This window comes from Pleurodeles waltl, chromosome 6 (genome assembly GCF_031143425.1).
Source record: "Pleurodeles waltl isolate 20211129_DDA chromosome 6, aPleWal1.hap1.20221129, whole genome shotgun sequence".
Taxonomy (NCBI): Eukaryota; Metazoa; Chordata; class Amphibia; order Caudata; family Salamandridae; genus Pleurodeles; species Pleurodeles waltl.
The window spans coordinates 720,390,962-720,409,236 of NC_090445.1; the positions used below are offsets into that span (position 1 = coordinate 720,390,962).

The 18,275-nt window shown below is 48.5% G+C and overlaps 2 protein-coding genes across 3 annotated transcripts in view; one reads left to right on the top strand and one right to left on the bottom strand.

The window, feature by feature from the left end:
- SEC23IP (SEC23 interacting protein) overlaps positions 1-15,997 on the bottom strand; it is a 216,400-nt gene extending 200,403 nt beyond the window's left edge. Inside the window, exons 1-2 of the mRNA XM_069239230.1 lie at positions 15,918-15,997; positions 1,586-1,879 (exon numbers count right to left, since the gene is read on the bottom strand). Of these exons, the coding sequence (XP_069095331.1) occupies positions 1,586-1,703 (118 nt within the window). The 5' untranslated portion in view covers positions 1,704-1,879; positions 15,918-15,997. The remainder of the gene's footprint in view (positions 1-1,585; positions 1,880-15,917) is intronic.
- A 63-nt stretch (positions 15,998-16,060) lies between these two features.
- Positions 16,061-18,275, top strand: part of MCMBP (minichromosome maintenance complex binding protein) — a 124,162-nt gene continuing 121,947 nt past the window's right edge. For both annotated transcript variants that reach the window (XM_069239231.1, XM_069239232.1), the window contains exon 1: positions 16,061-16,227. In XM_069239231.1, the coding sequence (XP_069095332.1) occupies positions 16,170-16,227 (58 nt within the window). In that variant the 5' untranslated portion in view covers positions 16,061-16,169. The remainder of the gene's footprint in view (positions 16,228-18,275) is intronic.

Genomic DNA, 18,275 nt, shown 5'->3' on the forward strand with positions numbered 1-18,275 from the left:
ACATAGCACCATGCCCTATGGGTTACCTAGGGCCAACTTTAGGTGTGACCTGTGTAGAAAAGGGGGAGTTTAAGGCTTGGCAGGTAGTTTTAAATGCCAAGTCGAAGTGGCAGTGAAACTGCACACAAAGGCCTTGCAATGGCAGGCCTGAGACATGGTTAAGGAGCTACTTAGGTGGGTGGCACAATCTAGTAGCATCTAATTTACAGGCCCTGGGCACATGTAGTGCACTTTACTAGGGACATATAGATAAATAAATATGCCAATTGTGTAGCAACCAATAATCTCATGTTTTTAGAGAGAGAGCACATGCACTTTGACACTGGTTAGCAGTGGTAAAGTGTCCAGAGTCCTAAGCCAGCAAAAATGAGGTCAGAAAAAGAAGAGGAGGAAGGCAAAAAGTTTGGGGTAACCCTTCAGAGAGGTCATTTTCCAAGCGCCGACAATATGTTGTTTGCAACCATACAGCTGCACTGTCTGGTACAGCGATTCCCAAGGTTTTGACTTCTGTGGTACCCCACTTTATCATTACTGGAACCCACGGACCCCCACTGAATCATTATTCGAATCCAGGGACCCCCCCTACTGGGTTATTAATGGAAGCTGGGGACCCTGGACAACAGATTGTCGATGATTTGAAACGTAACACAATTCACAAAAAATACAGAAACATGCATTCAAACATGTACACAAATGATAACACATTTTATTTAATTTGCAAACAAATATAGATAAAAAGATTTTTTAAATAATTTTAATAGGAAGGTAAGAGCTTTTCTAAATTCAATTAAAGCCATGTATAGTCCATACTATTTTCAGTTTGATGCACCTTCACTGCTCTCACAAATCAGTATGAGGATACTAATTTAATTTCCTAGCCTCCAATTTCAAATTCCTTGACATTTACAGTACATTTTAAAATGTTCGATTTCACATGTAGCCACTTTATTTATATTCACTTTATTAATCTGTTAATATTATCCAATCTCCTAAACAGTCGCGGACTCCCTGAGGAGGCTTCGCGGACCCCAGGGGTCCCCGGACCACAGGTCGGGAAACACTACTATAAAACATTAGCCCCCAGTACCAACAGCTCCCTCAAATTTTATAGGATACTGGGCGTGCTACAAAGGCCTCCCAAAAAAACTCACTCGTATGTCCTTGATCTCACCAAGATACTCCACTGCAATGACAACAACCTCCTCATGACCCCCACTGACGTCCTACTGACATCCCTAACACTACCAGTGGTTAATCACGCACCTCCTGATCTCCCAAAATGCGTTCTTCACCATGACCCACATTACCCCGACGTTCCTATGCCCACATCAACTATAGTGTGCTTCAAGTTCATGAATTGTATAAAAGGACGGATTTTAACTGGGGAGCTTGCATTTTGTATGCCCGAAAGGTGCATCCCTCAGCTACCCATAACACCCTTAATGGTGCGGCACTGCGGACTACAAAATTCGCAATCTTAAGCCACCGAGGAAGTCACTGACACCCATTAAGATCTGAATCCGTTGCCCCCCACTACTCTCTTCCCCTTTCATCTCCCTTTCTAACACTGGCTTTCAGAGCTCACCTGAGACGAGACCCGCACGACTAACGGGGATGAACGGCACGTTGAAGCTGAGGTCTGGGGGTCCAGAGCTGAAGAGCAAGTTAGTGCCACCGCTGACGCCTGTTCTCCGGTCCGCCATGGCAGCCCTCCTCTGCAGCAATGTTCCACGTCTCCCTCAGTCAGTAGCACAACCAGGAACCGGATCCGGCCCGGGAAACGCCCACTTTCATCAGACCAACCAATCACTACCTTACATTTGAGACAGTCTCCAAAGGCTCTGTCCGAACTCGCGTTGCAAGCCTCGCTTTCAGGGAGCTGTCAAAAGTAAAAGAGAAACTAAACCAGAGGCCATGGAAACAAAGATAAGACAAAAGCTGTTGCCTACAATGGCCTACGGATAATTTAATTGTTTCCCTTTGGTTGGCTTTATCATACTTGCCAACACACTGGATTCAGGCGAGAGATTCACGAATGTTAAAGCCAAATGTGGCTTTATTTTAGTTTTCTCCCACCTAATTTCCCACCCATACAATACAAGTCAATAGAGAAAATTAATTCCACCATTCAAATTTTTTTTTAAATGTCCCTCTTTTGGTGTTTACAAATGTTGCCACGTATTTTTCTTTGTTACCCTCGTTTGCTTCTTAGTCAATAACTTTCCTCCCTTTTCTTGTGTTTGTCCTTCACCTACAGCCAGAGGCGGCCTTTGCCAAGATAGCGCCGCGGGCAAAAAGACATTTAGCACCCTCGCTGCTGGTGGTGAATAAAGTAACACATCTGGGAATCCCTTTAGTTTTCAGATGTAATTTACTGATAATATCAGAGTTGTGACATACATTTTTTTTAACAGATTTTATTGAAATGTTAGTACCAATACATTCCTCCTCTGACTTGTAGCATTTCTCTACATTTATACAGTTGTCACTATAGCAATTGTTAGTTTTAATCAACCATTAGTAATTGTGGCAACTTTATTGATTGGAATCATTATCACATAGTAATTAGGCATGTTTCGCTTGCCCCACCTTTCATGGCTGGGTAATATATGTGGTGCTTCTGTCAGTCAGTGTTTCGATTTCCCTGCCCTCTAATGGGCCAGATTCTAATGCTTGTTCACATGTTGCTAGGACTAAGTTAAAGCTTCGTCGTTTCATTTAATAATCATGTTGTGTAGAGTAGTAATGTTCTAACGCCCCCTCCTCCTCCTATGCCGCTCCACCTCCCCGACCCATAGCCTGCTATGTGCTATGTGTGCAAGTGCATGTATTCTTCCACTGTGCTACTTAGGGTTTCAGTAGTACTAAGCTTGTGGGCAATTTGCCCTGTGGGCTAATTCTCTCCCTGTTGTAGGAGCAATGCTTCCTTAGGCGACGGGTGATGGTGCAGGTTCATTAGATTCAGTAAGGGGTATCCTAGTCTCATCTTTCAGGGTTGCAACCAGCTGTTCCCAAGCGCACATTAGTTTTGGGGGATCTCCTGCCCTGCCTGAGTTCTCTTTGTAGTATTAAGCTTTCGTATTCTGCCCAGCACTCTAATTCCCCCTTCCAGCAAAGGAGATTGGGGCCCAGCAGTCTCTTCCAGTTCTTTGTTATCTCTCTTTTGGCCAAGGTGTATGCAAGATCTTGTAACTTACTAGTGGCTTTGTTCTTGGGGGTATGAGGGAACCAACAAAAAGAGACAGTGGCCCGGCGTGCAAGAGGTTTCACAGTCTATGATCCCAGCTACATATGTCATCACTTCTTCCCTGTAATCGGTTCGGTTCGCACAAGCCCACATCATGTGGATAAAGTCTGCCGCTTCTTGCCCGCAGCGGGGATATTGTGCGTCTGCCACATGGAGGTGGTCATGAAGCCGTCTCAGAGTAAGATATACTTTGTGTAGAACATAAAAGTGTAGGAGTTAAAACTTAGCATTTCAAGACACCTTCAGCGCTCTTTCTGGTATCTGCTCCCAGGATTTTTCCAGTACCGGGATCCCGAAGTCCACCTCCCACTTCTCTCGCAGGCCGTCCGAGGGGCGCATTGCTCCACTACGGATTGCCCCATATTAGCCGGTTATGGCCCTGTATGTTGCATCTGGGGTTTTTATATAGCTGCTGGCCATGTGAGGTCCGGGTTCCACGCCTCCCATTTGCCAATGTGTATGGATGGTGTGGGTGACTGATCGGTACAGCAGGAAGTGACCTTGTGGAAGATCATACTCCTGTCTGAAGTCTTCAAAGGGCATCAAGCTTCCATCCCTGTATAAGTCTCTAAGCTGTGTGGCCCCTGCCTCCTCCCAAGCCGCCAGGCCCGCCCCCAGTCGCCTTCATGGGGCATCCATTTGAGACATGTCATTGGGATATCAAGTATGTAATGCGTGCTGGTGTCAGTCTTCTGGAGGCATCTTTTCCAACATAGACAAAGGACTCGGACCTCCGGGGTATCCGATGGGTCAGCCCCAATGAACCGAAAGAGAAGGCCAGCCAACCCGGGGAGGGAAGAAATCGCTGGGGCTCTCCATCCATTTGGAGATGGCGAATTGCCGTCCACCGGGTCAGCCACTGCAATTGGGCCGCCAGGTAATACGATTCGAAGTCCAGGACCGCCAGGCCTCCCTCCGATCACTGTCTTTTCAGAGTGACGAGAGCCACCCTGCATCTCCCAGCCCCCCCATATGAACGCACTTATTGAGGAGTCCAGCTCCCTGAAAAGCGCGACAGGGATCCAGAGTGGCAAGACCGCAAAATAGTGTAAGAGTCTTGGTAGCGCCACCATCTTAATAAGTGCTATCCTCTCAGCTACCGATAATGGAAGTGTCTTCCAGAATCCCAGATTAGACTTCAGTGCCCTAAGGGCGCTACCTACATTGCCCTCTAGTATATCAGCCCTGGCGTGGTAAACTTTGACTCCCAGGTAGGTCATGCACCGAGGTTCCCAAAAGACATGTCGCAGCCCTTCGGGCGGGCTGCTATTCACAGAGAGTGGGTATAGATGGGATTTCTGCCAGTTTACCCGTAGCCCTGTTAAGCTGCTGAATTGTGCCAAGAGTGCCTGAGCTCCCTCTAGTTCCGGTCCAGTGTCCGGTAGAAACATAAGTAAATCGTCCGCATAGAGCACTATTCTGTGGTGTTAGTCCTTGCACCTTAGTCTCTGGTACCAAGTAGCAGTTCACGCCTGGGAAGCCAATGGCTCCATTGTCAACGCGAATAGCAAGGGAGAGAGAGGGCACCCCTGCCTTGTGCCCCTCTCTACCCTATATTGGCCGGAAATATTAATCCTGGTCCTGACTCGGGCTTTAGGGTCTGTGTACAGCAGCTGCGTCATTCCAATGAATCCCTCTCCTAGCCCCATATGCTCTATGACTGCATACAAGTATTTCAATTCTAGGCTATCAAATGCCTTCTCTACGTCCACTGAAAGGATTGTCGCAGTTCCTTTCTTTGGTATGTCAGCCTCAAGTATGCGGATAACCCGGCGGATATTCTGAGCAGTGTTCCGGGTGGGGATGAACCCCGCCTGGTCTGTGTGGACCAAGCAGGCCATAAATGGAAGCAACCTCATTGCTACTATGCGACTAAGATTCTTGTAGTCTGAGTTAAGCATGGATAGAGGCCTGTAGGCTCCGCTGTCATTAGCCGGTTTGCCAGGTTTCAGCAATGGAATTATTATAGCCTCTCTTGTGGAGTCTTGGAGGCAATTTGTCTCTCTTATTGTGCCGTATAACTGCGCCAGCTTAGGAACCAGTTCATTAATGTACATGGCGTAGAATTCTATGGGGAGTCCATCTGTACCTGGGGTTTTCCCTTGTGCTAGGCCCTCAATGGCTTCTCTGATTTCTGTGTCCTGTATATTGCCTCCTAAAGCTTCTGTCTCTTCCTCAGTCAGGCATTGGTGTGGGAGAGGTTCAAGGAATGATCGCATATCTTCCCCTTCCCCCTGCCTGACGCTTGTGTAAAGGGTGGTGTAGTATTCTAGGAAATGACGTTGATCTCTTCTTGACGGTATATATCTGTTTCCTGTGGGGATAATGATCTCTACGATGGGAGGCCCTCTCTTTGAAGGGTTGGCCAGCCACGCTAGCAGTGTACCCTTTTTGTCCCTCTCAGAATGGGCCCTTACCATATAATGTTTGTAGTCGGAGCAGTGGAGCCTCTCAGTATGCTCCGCTACCTTCTCTCTGGCCTCGCCCACCTCCCCTTGAAGCTCGGGGTGTTCTGGTCTTTGTTTTTCTAATGTGCGTAACTCAGCTTCTGCTGTCATGATGTCCCTTAGGAGTGTCTTCCGAATTTCCATGAATGCGGCTATGCACCTCCCTCGGACAACTACTTTAAATGCGGCCCACAGTATCTGGGGTGACAGGGCAGTAGCCGCATTCTCCTCTAAATAGCTTCTGATGTGTCCCCCCCACTTGTTCTCGCCTCAAAACACATACATATCTGCACCTCCAACAACTCATATGAATCACTCACAAATTAACTACTCACATTGGTGCCAAGTTATCTGTTGGGGTGGTAGCTAATAGTGTGTGGCAGCAGTAGGGAGGGACTGAGTGAGAGGGAGCACAAGAAAGCAGGTTGTTAGGGTGTTAAAAACCTGGTGGACAGCTTATGTCCTTTGGAAGATTGACGCCCTGCACATAGGCTCAGCTTGCCCAGGCCAAAAGCCAGCCTTGCCTATAGCATACCTTTTTGCCATCTTTTTGAATGGATAATGTGCTTCCAGTTCTCATGTCAAGGGAACTACATTTTAGAACTCTGTTTAGACAGGGCAAATAGTTTTTCTTTGGCAGGGTTTTTACTAGCATGACCTGTATTTTACTGATCCTGCTGGTACAAAAATTTGAAAAACCACAGGAATCCTGTATTTTCCCCCTTATCAGTATATACCTTACATAGCTAATATAAGAGGAAAGCATTTTAAAATGTGCTCCAGAATTGCATTAATGGTCCCAAAATGATAAGTAAACTAAAACAGAAAGATTAGGGCCCTCATTGTGACTTTGGCGGTCTTTTTCTCAGACTGCCGAAGTCACGTCCGCCACATGACCGCCATTGTTGGCGGTCTTCAGACCACCATTTTATGGCTGCTGGTTGCTCTCTGCCATTATTTGGCGGGGAAGCCACTAGTAGCCATACTGGCGGTCAGCGGACTAGTGGAGCCTGCTCCGTCGCCACCGACACGCAACCACAACACTGCCCGCCGTATTACTACATTGTAGAGGGCGTGGTGGTGTTGTGTTGGCGGGCGTTAGCGGTTCAGCAGGCTGCATGGACCCTGTTCCCTCCCGGATGACCACCAAGTAAGGTGATCGACTGACAGGGGAGGGACGGGTATTGAGTGTTGTGTGCGTGAATGAGGAATGTATGTGTGGGTGAATGGAGGGAGCGCGGGGGTGTTTGTGTGTGCGTGTGTGTGCAAGTGTCTGTGTGCCTGTGTGTATGCGGGGTTGGGTGGACGCATGTGTGCGTGTATGCGGGGGCGGGGGGAGGGTCGTGGCCATGTGTGCATGTGAATGAGTGAGTGTGGGTGTGTGCGTGTATGTATGTATGTGTGGTATGTGCATGCGTGGTTGGGAGGGCGGGGGTGTCGCTGCCTGGGAGGATGGGTGGCTTCTGATGAGGTCTGGGGTGGGGGGCTCCGACATGGAGGGGGGGAGTTGGGGAGTCCTGTAGTGGCAACAGAAATTAGTATTCCTGTCGCCAGTATCCTTACCGCCAGGGATTTCGTGGCAGGAATGCCACCAAGGAATCCCTGGCGGTAAGGATACTCAAAATACCGCGGGCGGTGTTTAGTGGACCATCAGGTCGAAGGTGGACAACCTTCGCCCAGACGGCCCTCACCCCCTGGTGGTACAGGTGATTAACTGGCTGCAATGCAGTCCGTTCACTATCGTTGTCTTAATTTGACAGTCCTGCACCGCCACGCTGTCGGTAGTCTGGCCAACGGCGTGGCGGGGCAGGACCGCCAGGGTCATAATGACCCCCTATGTTACAAATGAATACAGTTGACTATACGAAGTTCTATTTATGTCTCTGCCTTTGCAGTCTCTTAAAACATGAACAAATGGCTGTTATTTTTCTTTTGGAAAATTGGCAACCCTATTAGTAGCTGTCAGACATACATTTTGCTCACAATATACACAGAGTGGGATTTAGGTCCACCCTTATATACAAGGCTTTTCCTGTCTGCTGACACATAAAAAGGTGACCCCTGCACGCTGCTCTGGTCTCGTCTGGGGTTCATCAGAACAGACGATAAAGTGTAGCCACAGTTTATAGATCAGCCTGGCACACGGTCATTGTTTGCACAACTACCAGGCTTGTCTGGGTCTGTTTTCCGGCGCCCCAACCAAAGCACTGAGGAAGTGTTGCCATACAACGCAACTCCTGCATTGTGTCTGCCCTTAGCACAGTGCTAGCGGCCAACACAACGCTCTCTCAAATGGGTCCACTATAATCGTGGCCCATTTTCACTCCCTTACTCCTCGCAAGCACAACAGACAACAGGAGATGGCTGACTTACTTGCGGTCTTCTATTGCTAGACCACACTGGGCTGCCCCAGTCGTGGAATTATACACTGGCACCACGATCTGGCCAAAAGTGTTACTGCACCGCTGAGACGTAGGAAGGCTGATGTGTTGAGGAAAGTCGTTCCATTTCTTGGGTGCGATTTAGGAGAGTGAACGATCTTCAGCTATGCTTTTGTGGTTGCCGGGAATGTGTGCGAGTGAGTATGAGGATGCATAGGTGTCTGGCGGGTTGGTAAAAGTGTATGTGGCTATTCGGGTATTCTGGTCATGTGCTGCATAGAGCTTTGTATGTGTCTGTGTGAGAAGTTTGAATTTGCTGAGTTTTAAGCATCCTGATGTGCGTTGTCATGTGGTTGTAGTGTGGGAGGTTGAGTATGAGTCTTCCAGCAGTGTTCTGGATGGTCTGGAGTCTCTGTAGGAGTTGTTTTGAGATTCCGGGAAAGAGAGTGTTGCCATAGTCCAGCCTGCTGGTGATGAGTGCTTACGTGATGATCAGTCTGGTGTTCCGAGGAAACTATTTGAAGATTTTTAGCAGCATGCGTAGGATGAGGAAGCAGGAGGTACACACTGCATTGACTTGAGCTGTGATGTTGAACCTGTCTAGGATGATCCCTAGATTTCTTGTGTGTCTGAGGGTGTTGACCCTAGCCCTGATGGCCAGTTGATGTAAATCCAGTCTGCTACCCTGGTCATGCAGTTGGTGAAATCAGTTCTGACTGTGGCTCTTCTGCCTGATGGAGAGAGGACGAGCTGGGTATCATCAGTGCAGGAGATGACGGTGATGTCTTGTGATCGGATAATGGTGGCGAGCGATGTCATGTATATTTTGAAAATGGTGGGGCTGAGTGACCATCCCTGTGGAACTCTGCAATCCAGTTTCTTGGTCTTTGATGTGAAGGGTGGAAACCTGTCCCTTAGAATTCTGCCCCTTGAGGAAGCAACAGATCCATTTGAGAGTGGATTCTTCTATGCCAATATTATGGAGTCTTCTGAAGAGGGTGTTATGGGAGACAGTGTTGAAGGCTGCAGAGAAGTTTAGTCGGATGAGGGCCACTGTTTCTCCTCAGTCCAGGATGATTCAAATATCATCAGTAGCTGCGATGAGTACTTTTGTGTCTGCCTTTGTGTCTGCTGTAGTCTTTTTCGGCCTTCTTCACTGTTTTCTGCTTTTTGCCTTTCACAGTTTCTGCTTCTCTCTCTGTGCCTCCTTTTGCCTTCCCCTACCTTTCGCCAGCTCCCCCTTCGTTTTTCCCACCGCTGCGTCCCCTGCGGCCCCGCACCCGCCCATTCCCGCTTCACTCCCACCTCCCAGCTGCTCCTCCCTCCCCTTCTTAATGGCGGCTGCTGCGTGGTGAAGAGAGAAACCCTTGACTTGTTTTTGAGGTCAGATCGCTCCCCACGCCGCGCAACTTCATCTGACTGTGCCCGTGTCTACTTCCCCGCTCTCGCCGGTGCTGCGAGTTTGAGGCTTTCCTCCACCCACAGGCTCCAGCCTGCACCTCTTCCCTGGTTGCCAGTGGTGAGCCTGTAAGTATTTTTGTGTCTGCCTTTGTGTCTGCTATTGTCTTTTTCGGCCTTCTTCACAGTTTTCAGCTTTTTGCCTTTCACAGTTTTTGCTTCCCTCTCTCTGTCTCCTTTTGCCTTCCCCTGCCTTTCGCCAGCTCCTCTTTGTTTTTCCTGCCGCTTCATCCCCTGCCGCCCCGTCCCCCTCGCTCATTCGTGCTTCGCTACCACCTCCCAGCTGCTCCTCCCTCCCACCTCCCCTTCTTAATGGCAGCCGCTGTGCAGTGAAGAGAGCAACCCTTGACCTGTTTTTGAGGTTGGATCGCTCCCCACGCCACGCAGCTCCTCCTGACTATGCCCATGTCTGCTTCCCGGCTCTTGCCGCTGCCGCGAGTTCGAGGCCCTCCTCCACTCGCAGGCTCCCGCCTGCGCCTCATCCCTGGTGGCCAGTGATGAGCCTGTAAGTATTTTTGTGTCTGCTGTTGTCTTTTTTGGCCTTCTTCACTGTTTTCTGCTTTTTGCCTTTCATGGTTTCTGCTTCTCTCTCTGTGCCTCCTTTTGCCTTCCCCTGCCTTTCACCAGCTACCCCTTCGTTTTACCCGCAGCTGTGTCCCCTGCGGCCCGCCCCCCTCACTCGCTCATTCGCGCTTCACTCCCGCCTCCCAGCTGCTCCTCCCTCCCACCTCCCCTTCTTAATGGTGCCAGAGGAGCGCCAGAGTCAAGCCTGCCTGCGCCCATCCGCACCTGGACCGCGGGCAGCACCAGACCCCCTGGCCCCCGTGACCGCCAAGTCGCTTGACGCTGCTATGACGCCAACACCCTCAACGCCGGCCAATCAGCCACCTGCTTCCAGGCCACCCCGAAGCTCATCCATGGACCATTCTTCTGCCGGAGCTGCACCTTCACCAGCCCCCGAACCGCCGCACCCCCCCCGCCAGAGCCAGACACAACCACCTCAGATGCATCTTCTCAACACCTGACCTGTCCACAAGCACGCCATTGAACTCTAGGACCTACTCGACTCATCCTCCCCGGACGTCGCCTTCCTGATGGAGATCTGGATGAACCCCTCCTCAGCACCTTACATCGCGGTAGCCATCCCGGACAGCTACAAGATCACCCGCAGAGACCGCACCAACAGACCGGGAGGAGGGATCGCCATCATCCACAGGAACACCATCAGGATCTCGACCAACACCGAAGACACCCTCAGCACCGCCGAACACCTGCACTTCCAGATCCACATCGATCCCAAGACCACCCTCGGAGGAACACTCATCTACAGACCCCCCCGGACTCCAGACACAGTTCAGTGACTCCATCGCTGACGTCGTCAGCACGCACACCCTTGCTTCTACAGACTACATCCTCCTCGGAGACCTGAACTTCCACCTCGAGAACAACAATGACAGCAACTCCACCGCCCTGCTCGACAACCTCGCCAACCTCAGACTCAAACAGCTCGTCACGACACCCACCCACTGCGCCGGACACACGCTCGACCCCATCTTCTCCGCCAGCAGCCACGTCACCTTCAGCCACACCACCGAACTCCACTGGACCAACCACCGCTGCATCCACTTCACCTTCGAGAAACCCACCACGCACCATCACCCGCAACGGATACCCCGCCGCAGTTGGAACAAGGTCACCGAAGACCAGCCCGAGCCCCACCAGCCAACACCGCCAACACAGCTCCCTGCAACCTCAGGCAATGGATCGATGACTGCGCCAATGCTCTCGCCCCGATCAAGAAACCCTCCAACAACCGCACCAACAGAAAGGCCATCTGGTTCACTGCCGACCTCCAGGCTTCCAAACAGACGTGCCGAAAACTCGAGAAGAAGTGGCGCCACAAACAGACAACCGTCACCCACACGGCCCTCAAGAACGCCATCCGCAGGCACCACCAGCTCATCCGGACCGCCAAGAGATTCTACTTCAAGGAACGCATCGACAACAACGCACTCAACAGCAAAGAGCTCTTCAACATCGTGAAGTAACTCTCCAACCCCAGCTCCAACGACATCCCACCTTCGCAAGACCTGTGCAACTCCCTTGCCACCTTTTTTCACCGCAAGATCGCAGACATCCATCACAGCTTCAACACCAAGACCCCTGCCCTCATAACTTCTTCAACAAAGCGAGCTCCATCATCCCCCCACCCCAACTCTGGATGATCATCAACAGCTCCTACGAGACCGCCACCTTCCAGGAAAGTTGGAAGCACGGCAAGATCAACGCCTTACTCAAGAAACCCAAGGCAGACCCAAAGGACCTCAAAAACCACCAGCCCATCTCCCTGCTCCCGTTCCCGGCAAAGGTCATCGAGAAGATCGACAACAGGCAACTGACCCACTTCCTTGAGGAAAACAACACTCTGGACCCATCCCAATACAGTTTCCGCAGGCAACCACAGCACTGAGATCGCCCTCATCGCCGCCACCGACGACATCAGGACCCTGCTGGACAAAGGCAAAACTGCAGCCCTCATCCTCTTGGACCTCTCGGCCACCTTCGACACCGTCTGCCACTGCACCCTATGCACACGCCTACACGAAGCAGGGATCCACAACAAAGCCCTGGACTGGATCAATTCCTTCCTCACCGGCAGAAACCAGAGAGTCTGCCTCCCTCCTTTCCGATCTGAAGCCACCAAGACCATCTATGGCGTACCCCAAGGATCTTCCCTTAGCCCGACCCTCTTCAACATCTAGGTATAGAGAAGACAGGGGGAAGAAGGTTTATAGGAATAGGCGCTCACAACGAATCACCAGATGATTTGGTAAGTCAGCCAATAACGGGCACGGTGCTCCTGGCAGGAGGGTCCTCCCCACTCCTCCAATGTTTCTCTAAGAAAAACAAAACATAATAAAAAAATAACGCCAAGGCACTCGTGAAATAATAAAAGGTCAAAAGTCCGTGTTCGGATAACATGAAGTCTTCTTCCAATCATTCAAATACACTGTAGACCAGGAATCATTAGCTTAAATCCAGTTTATTCTTTAGGAGTAAATTCTTATATACTGGTAAACAGACAACAGCCAACACGTGTTTCGTCTTGTGAGAGGATAATCTCATAGACTTCCTCAGGACTGTGAAAGATACAATTATGACCAATTTACACACATATAATTTGTGTTAAGTATAAAAAATAACACTATGGCAAGTTATTAGCCAAGTTCCGTCGCCAAACCCCAAGTGACATTGTGGTGAACATCACTGTCTGAACACCTAAGTTTGATAAGTGTGACAGCTCGTGAGTGTTAATGCGTGGAGCCACACTTCAGTATAGTGATTAAAGGCAAGAATAATATGAAAAATAAGGCGTCCTATTTTAAGCTATAGTATTGAAATAGGCATAACTAATCATGACACCCGCGTGAAAAGAGATTAGGCGAGGATCAACCTATATGAGCCATTCACTCAAAAAAGAATTATAAAGTTGATATATCAGTGCTCTCAAAATCTCCGAAGGATAAGTTAAAAATAAAGTCCTTAGTTGTCAAGAGGTGAATCAAAATATAGAGATTCATACCTCAGTGTGATAATCCATTCAATGGTAATAGCGATGCGGAAGTATTCAATAGAATGCTTCCCCAGGGGTTCCAGCTAACAATTAAAATGTTTTATTTTTAATAAAAGTAATAACCACATCAATTATTAGTTAAAGTGATTTATAGTAAGGCCAGCGGCCCGAATTTAATCGTAAGAGAAAATCCAAAATATCACCCACCAAGTATTAGAAGCTGAAAAAAGAAGCATGCGTTCAGTATTGTACTTAAACTTCGCATGTATGCAAGAGGCGTGTGTGTATACACCTCCTGTCTGCAATCTATAAAAAAATGTCAAAGAAAAATTACGAAAATATATAAGCAACGAATCGTGGTCAAACCGAACCCGCTAGCAGCAAAAGCTAACCTCACTTACCGAGTCGGTAAAAACGGAACACGGGGTATCGTGTCGGGAGAGCAGAATCTCACTCTCTGGTCGGTGTGTAGGCGAGCCGGCATAGAGAAGAGTCCGTCCTTTATTGACAGGTAGTTAGTGAAGTGAGAAAGAGGAAAGGGACTACAACTCCCTATTTGCGGGTGCCATCTTGGAAAGAGCATTGTATCACAGTACATGCCAACATCGTCCAATCTCACAACCTCAACATCGTCTCATATGCTGACGACACCCAGCTGATCCTCTTCCTCACCAAGGACCCCGCCACTGCCAAAACCAACCTCCACGAAGGAATGAAGGCCGTCGCCGAATGGATGGAGAATAGTCGCCTGAAACTGAACTCGGACAAGACGGCGGTCCTCAAACTCGGATCCACCGCCTCCGCCTGGGACGACTCCTGGTGGCCGGCCACACTGGGAGCGGCACCAACACCTACCGACCACGCACGCAACCTGGGGTTCATCCTGGAATCATCGCTCTCCATGACCCGGCAAGTCAACGCCATCTCATCCTCCTGCTTCAACACCCTCCGCATGCTTCGCAAGATCCACTGGTGGATCCCCACCGAAACCAGAAGGATGGTCACCCAGGCCCTCATCAGCAGCAGACTGGACTACAGCAAAGCTCTCTATGTGGGAACCACGGCCAATCTCCAGAAAAGACTGCAACGCATACAGAACGCCTCCGCACGCCTCGTCCTCGACATCCCCCGCCACAGCCACATCACAGCCCACCTGAGAGACCTGCACTGGCTCACCGTCAACAAGAGGATCACATTCAAGCTCCTCACCCACGCTCACAAAGCACTCCACAACGCCGGACCAGCATACCTCAACGAACGACTCACCTTCTACACCCTGAACCGACAGATCCGCTCCACCAACCTCACCACCGTTCCACGCATCCACAGGACAACAGCCGGTGGCAGATGATTCTCCCACCTCGCCGCCAAGACCTGGAACACCCTCCCCATCCACCTGCGGCAGACCCAGGACCTGCTGACCTTCAGGAGACACCGCAAGACCTGGCTGTTTGAGCAGTAGCAGCTCCCCTACCTCCCCCCCCAGCACCTTGAGACCCTCACAGGTTTGTAGCGCGCTTTACAAATGATTGATTGATTGATTGATACTTCTTAGCAAATATCAGGTGCAAAGCAACACTTTTTCTGTGAGATGGCAAATGCAATGTTGTAAGAGGATATTCTCAAATAAGGAGGATTTGGGAGTAGATGAGTGAGTGTCGTTGTTTTTAAAGTGGATGGTCAAGTCTCACTGAAAAATGTGGTCACATGAATAGATTAGTTGGTCTGTGCTATATTCACTAAATTCTTCTAGCCTTAGCATAGCATGAGGTCTGCCCGTTCTCCATACTCTCCTATTGCAAATCAGCTCTACCCGTCAATGTCCATTTGTTTCCAGCGTGCGTGTCCAGACAATGCATGTAACGGAAAGCATCAACAGCAGAGTAGCAAGATATGTGCATGAAAATTGACACTGCAATTCCATTTGCCCTTCCATAGTACATAACGTATGCCTCTTTAATTTTAACCTATTGTACAAAGCTACCAAATTATTTCTGTAGAGATTAGGTATATATTGAACAGACAAGAAGCCTAACAAACACAAAACTAAAGTATACTTTTAATTCATTTTGATTTAATAAAGAATTATACAATGAATTACTTCATCATAAATTTGGAAGAGTTAAAACTGTTGTTTTCAGCTCTACAACTAATTTATAAAGAACCGTGGATGGCTTTAATTGAGGAACAAATTGGATCAACGTTGAGCGGGTTACTTATGCACTCTTTAATTCTGTGTGTTGTTTTGTCTAGATGGTTTTAGATTTCTTTGTCCAGACTGTCTTACACATTTGAAATAAACTGCATAATTCTTTTATAGGTGGTGAATTAAATTATGCTTTGGTCTTGTAAACACTTATTGCTCAATCATTTCACAAAATGCAATAGTTGCGAGGGTATAATTAAGGGTTTTCTGTTTAAACCAGTACAATTTGATAAATGAGAATATCAATGCTAAATTATATACTTCGAGGAACAAGTCCTATTTGTTTATTAATATATTAAAACACTATGCTTAGGGTAAACACCTTATTTCATATCATCAAGGGCCCTAAGTCGTTATTGCTGGATTTCCTATTACTATGAATTCTGGGCGTTGTGTTCTTAGTGTGCATCTCAGGAACTCATCTGCCAAGATCTGATAAGTGTCACAAATCGGATGAGACATTAACGCAAACAATTTCAGCATTCCGACGGAGTAATGTTTTAGTATGTATACTTCATTGTTTTACAAATGGCTCTGTCTTGGAGTAAATACATATAATGGTTTCCTTAGGAGAAAAATACTAATCACAGCAATCGACAATTACCACTGGATTTCCCGCTGACCTGCTGTTCCAGAGCGGCGTCAACACCTCGTCGGCTGTAGTAAGGTTATATAAATTCAATCACAATACAATACTCTTCCAAGATGGCAGCGCAAAGAGTCCGTGTGGTCCTCCTTCTGTGATGATACGGTTATGTCTTCGCTGTCTATGCTGCGCGGGGTCGGGGGTGATGCTGGTGACGTCTGTTTCCCGCCAGCAGCCTGAGCTCGGGGAAGAGGCCGTCCTGCCTGTACCATGCCTGTTGCCGGAGACTGGCTCAGCGCGCCGCTGAGCCTGGTGCAGGGCTTCTTTGGTGAGTGCGGATAGCAGGCTTCTTTGGGAGGGACGTACCGAACCCTGGTAAGGGGATATTTGGGGTCTGAAAAGGTGCACTTTGCACAAGGGGTAGTTAGGTAGGAACTAAAGCTGGCCCAGAAGGTGCGGGTTGTTTGGGTGAGTGCGAAGGGAAACCGTAGGAGGCTTCAGCAGCACTTCGCTTCTGGAAAGAGCGCTCTGCTGTACGAGGCTGGAGTGGCCTGAAGTTTGAGCTGGGTTTGTGTAAGTTATAAGTGCTTGCCTACCGGGCCAGCTGCGGGGGCTTGTGTGCGGGACAGCCTTGGCAGGGGTAGGGAGGGTCTTTGGGAGCTACTTGACAGGAGGTTGGGTTACTAGTGTCAGGGATGCGTGAAATTGTTACTTTGGGATGTGTTGTAGGTACGAGAATGAACACATACTATGACAGGCGTAAGGGGCGCTCAGGAGACTCGTATAGGTGAGGGCGAGGTAGGAAGAGGTTTCGAGTGATGGCAGCTTAGCAGCTACTAGTGTATAGCGTGTTTTTTCCTCATACTTTTATGATGAGGCAGAGAATCTGTATCCAAATGTGCGATTCTCTTCATATTCTCGTGTACCTGCAGCCGGTTACTACTTCAGTTTATTTTTTTAGTGGCACCGTACCCGTTCTAACCACTTGTTTTAATCGTGGACGAAAGTAGTTAACGATTGTTTTTCCATTGACCCATACATTCTTTATGTTCTGTGTCAATATGCTTACCTCGCGAATATTGGTCCGTAATTTGCGGCTTCCGGTTTCCCGCATTGTATGGTTCATAGTGAAGTCTCTAGGTTCTTTTGACAATTTTCCAAGCATAACATAATTATCAATAGTGTCTACGGTTTTCCTCACTGATTAAATATACACCCTATCCTAAATGCCTTTCTTGCCCATAGAACTGCATGGCACGAAACTGCTCAGGATGGGGCACACCCACTGGTCTGTATGGTAAGTATTGTATGCTGATCCACAACGTTTCTACAAATTATACGAGTATCTGCCTGTTTACAGACTCAGAGAACCTTTCCTCGTGTATCTTCCTAATAAGAAAAATGCCACAAAGCTTACTGCCCCCTGTGTCCTCTAAATAACAAAAAAAAATACCACGAAAGGTAAACTCTACAAATGACAACTATAGCTCTTCACGTAGCCGTGCCTAATTATTCACAAGGGATGCACATAAAGATTTATTCTGCAACTCACTTGTGCATCAGTTTCCACTATCGCAGGTACACACCTGCGGAATTTTCTTTTTCAATGCGAACAGGTGAACGTCATGCCTGGCTGAAGATCTCATGCTTACACTACTGCACACTGACTGTGCTGTGAGTGGTAGGTCAATTAGTGATGAGACTATTCAGGGTAATAGCTGAGTAAGTGATGAGGCTGAACCGGGTCCTGTTCTCTCTCACTTCCAAAGCCTAGAATGATCTACCTCTGTACATCCGAGTACCCCCCTCCCCCCTTAGTTCTTGAATTTCACTCGAAACTTAAGACCTGGCTCTTCACCTTGTCCCATCCCACGCTGCTTCTGCTTTTCAATGTCGGTATGCCCTCTAGAGTGAATCATACTCTACAAATAACATGTGCCAACGCCTTAACAACATGAGTGGCTAGTGTCTGGCCAGTCCTCCCATGTCACTACCTGACCCTTCTAAGTATTGGGCTTCACCCGTTAACAGTGACTGAGAAATGCAAGGGATAGGCCATTAGGTGTGTACAAATACCCTACTGCAATCTGAATCCTTTGTTTTGTGCCCTGTAACTGGCTGACTGGATTGTTATCTTGTATTTTGAATTGCCGTATGTCACCTGCTTACCACCTATGTGTAGGAAAGTACCCTCTTTTTTTTGGCATGGTAACCCCCATTTTCTGCCTGCTGTCAGTATATTTGACTATGTCTACTGGATCCTGCTAACCAAGCCCCTAATAGTTTTGCTCTCTCCTCTAAATTGTACCAGTTTCTTCCCACAATTGGCATACTGGTCTCCCTATGTAAGTCCCTAGTATATGGTACATAGGTACC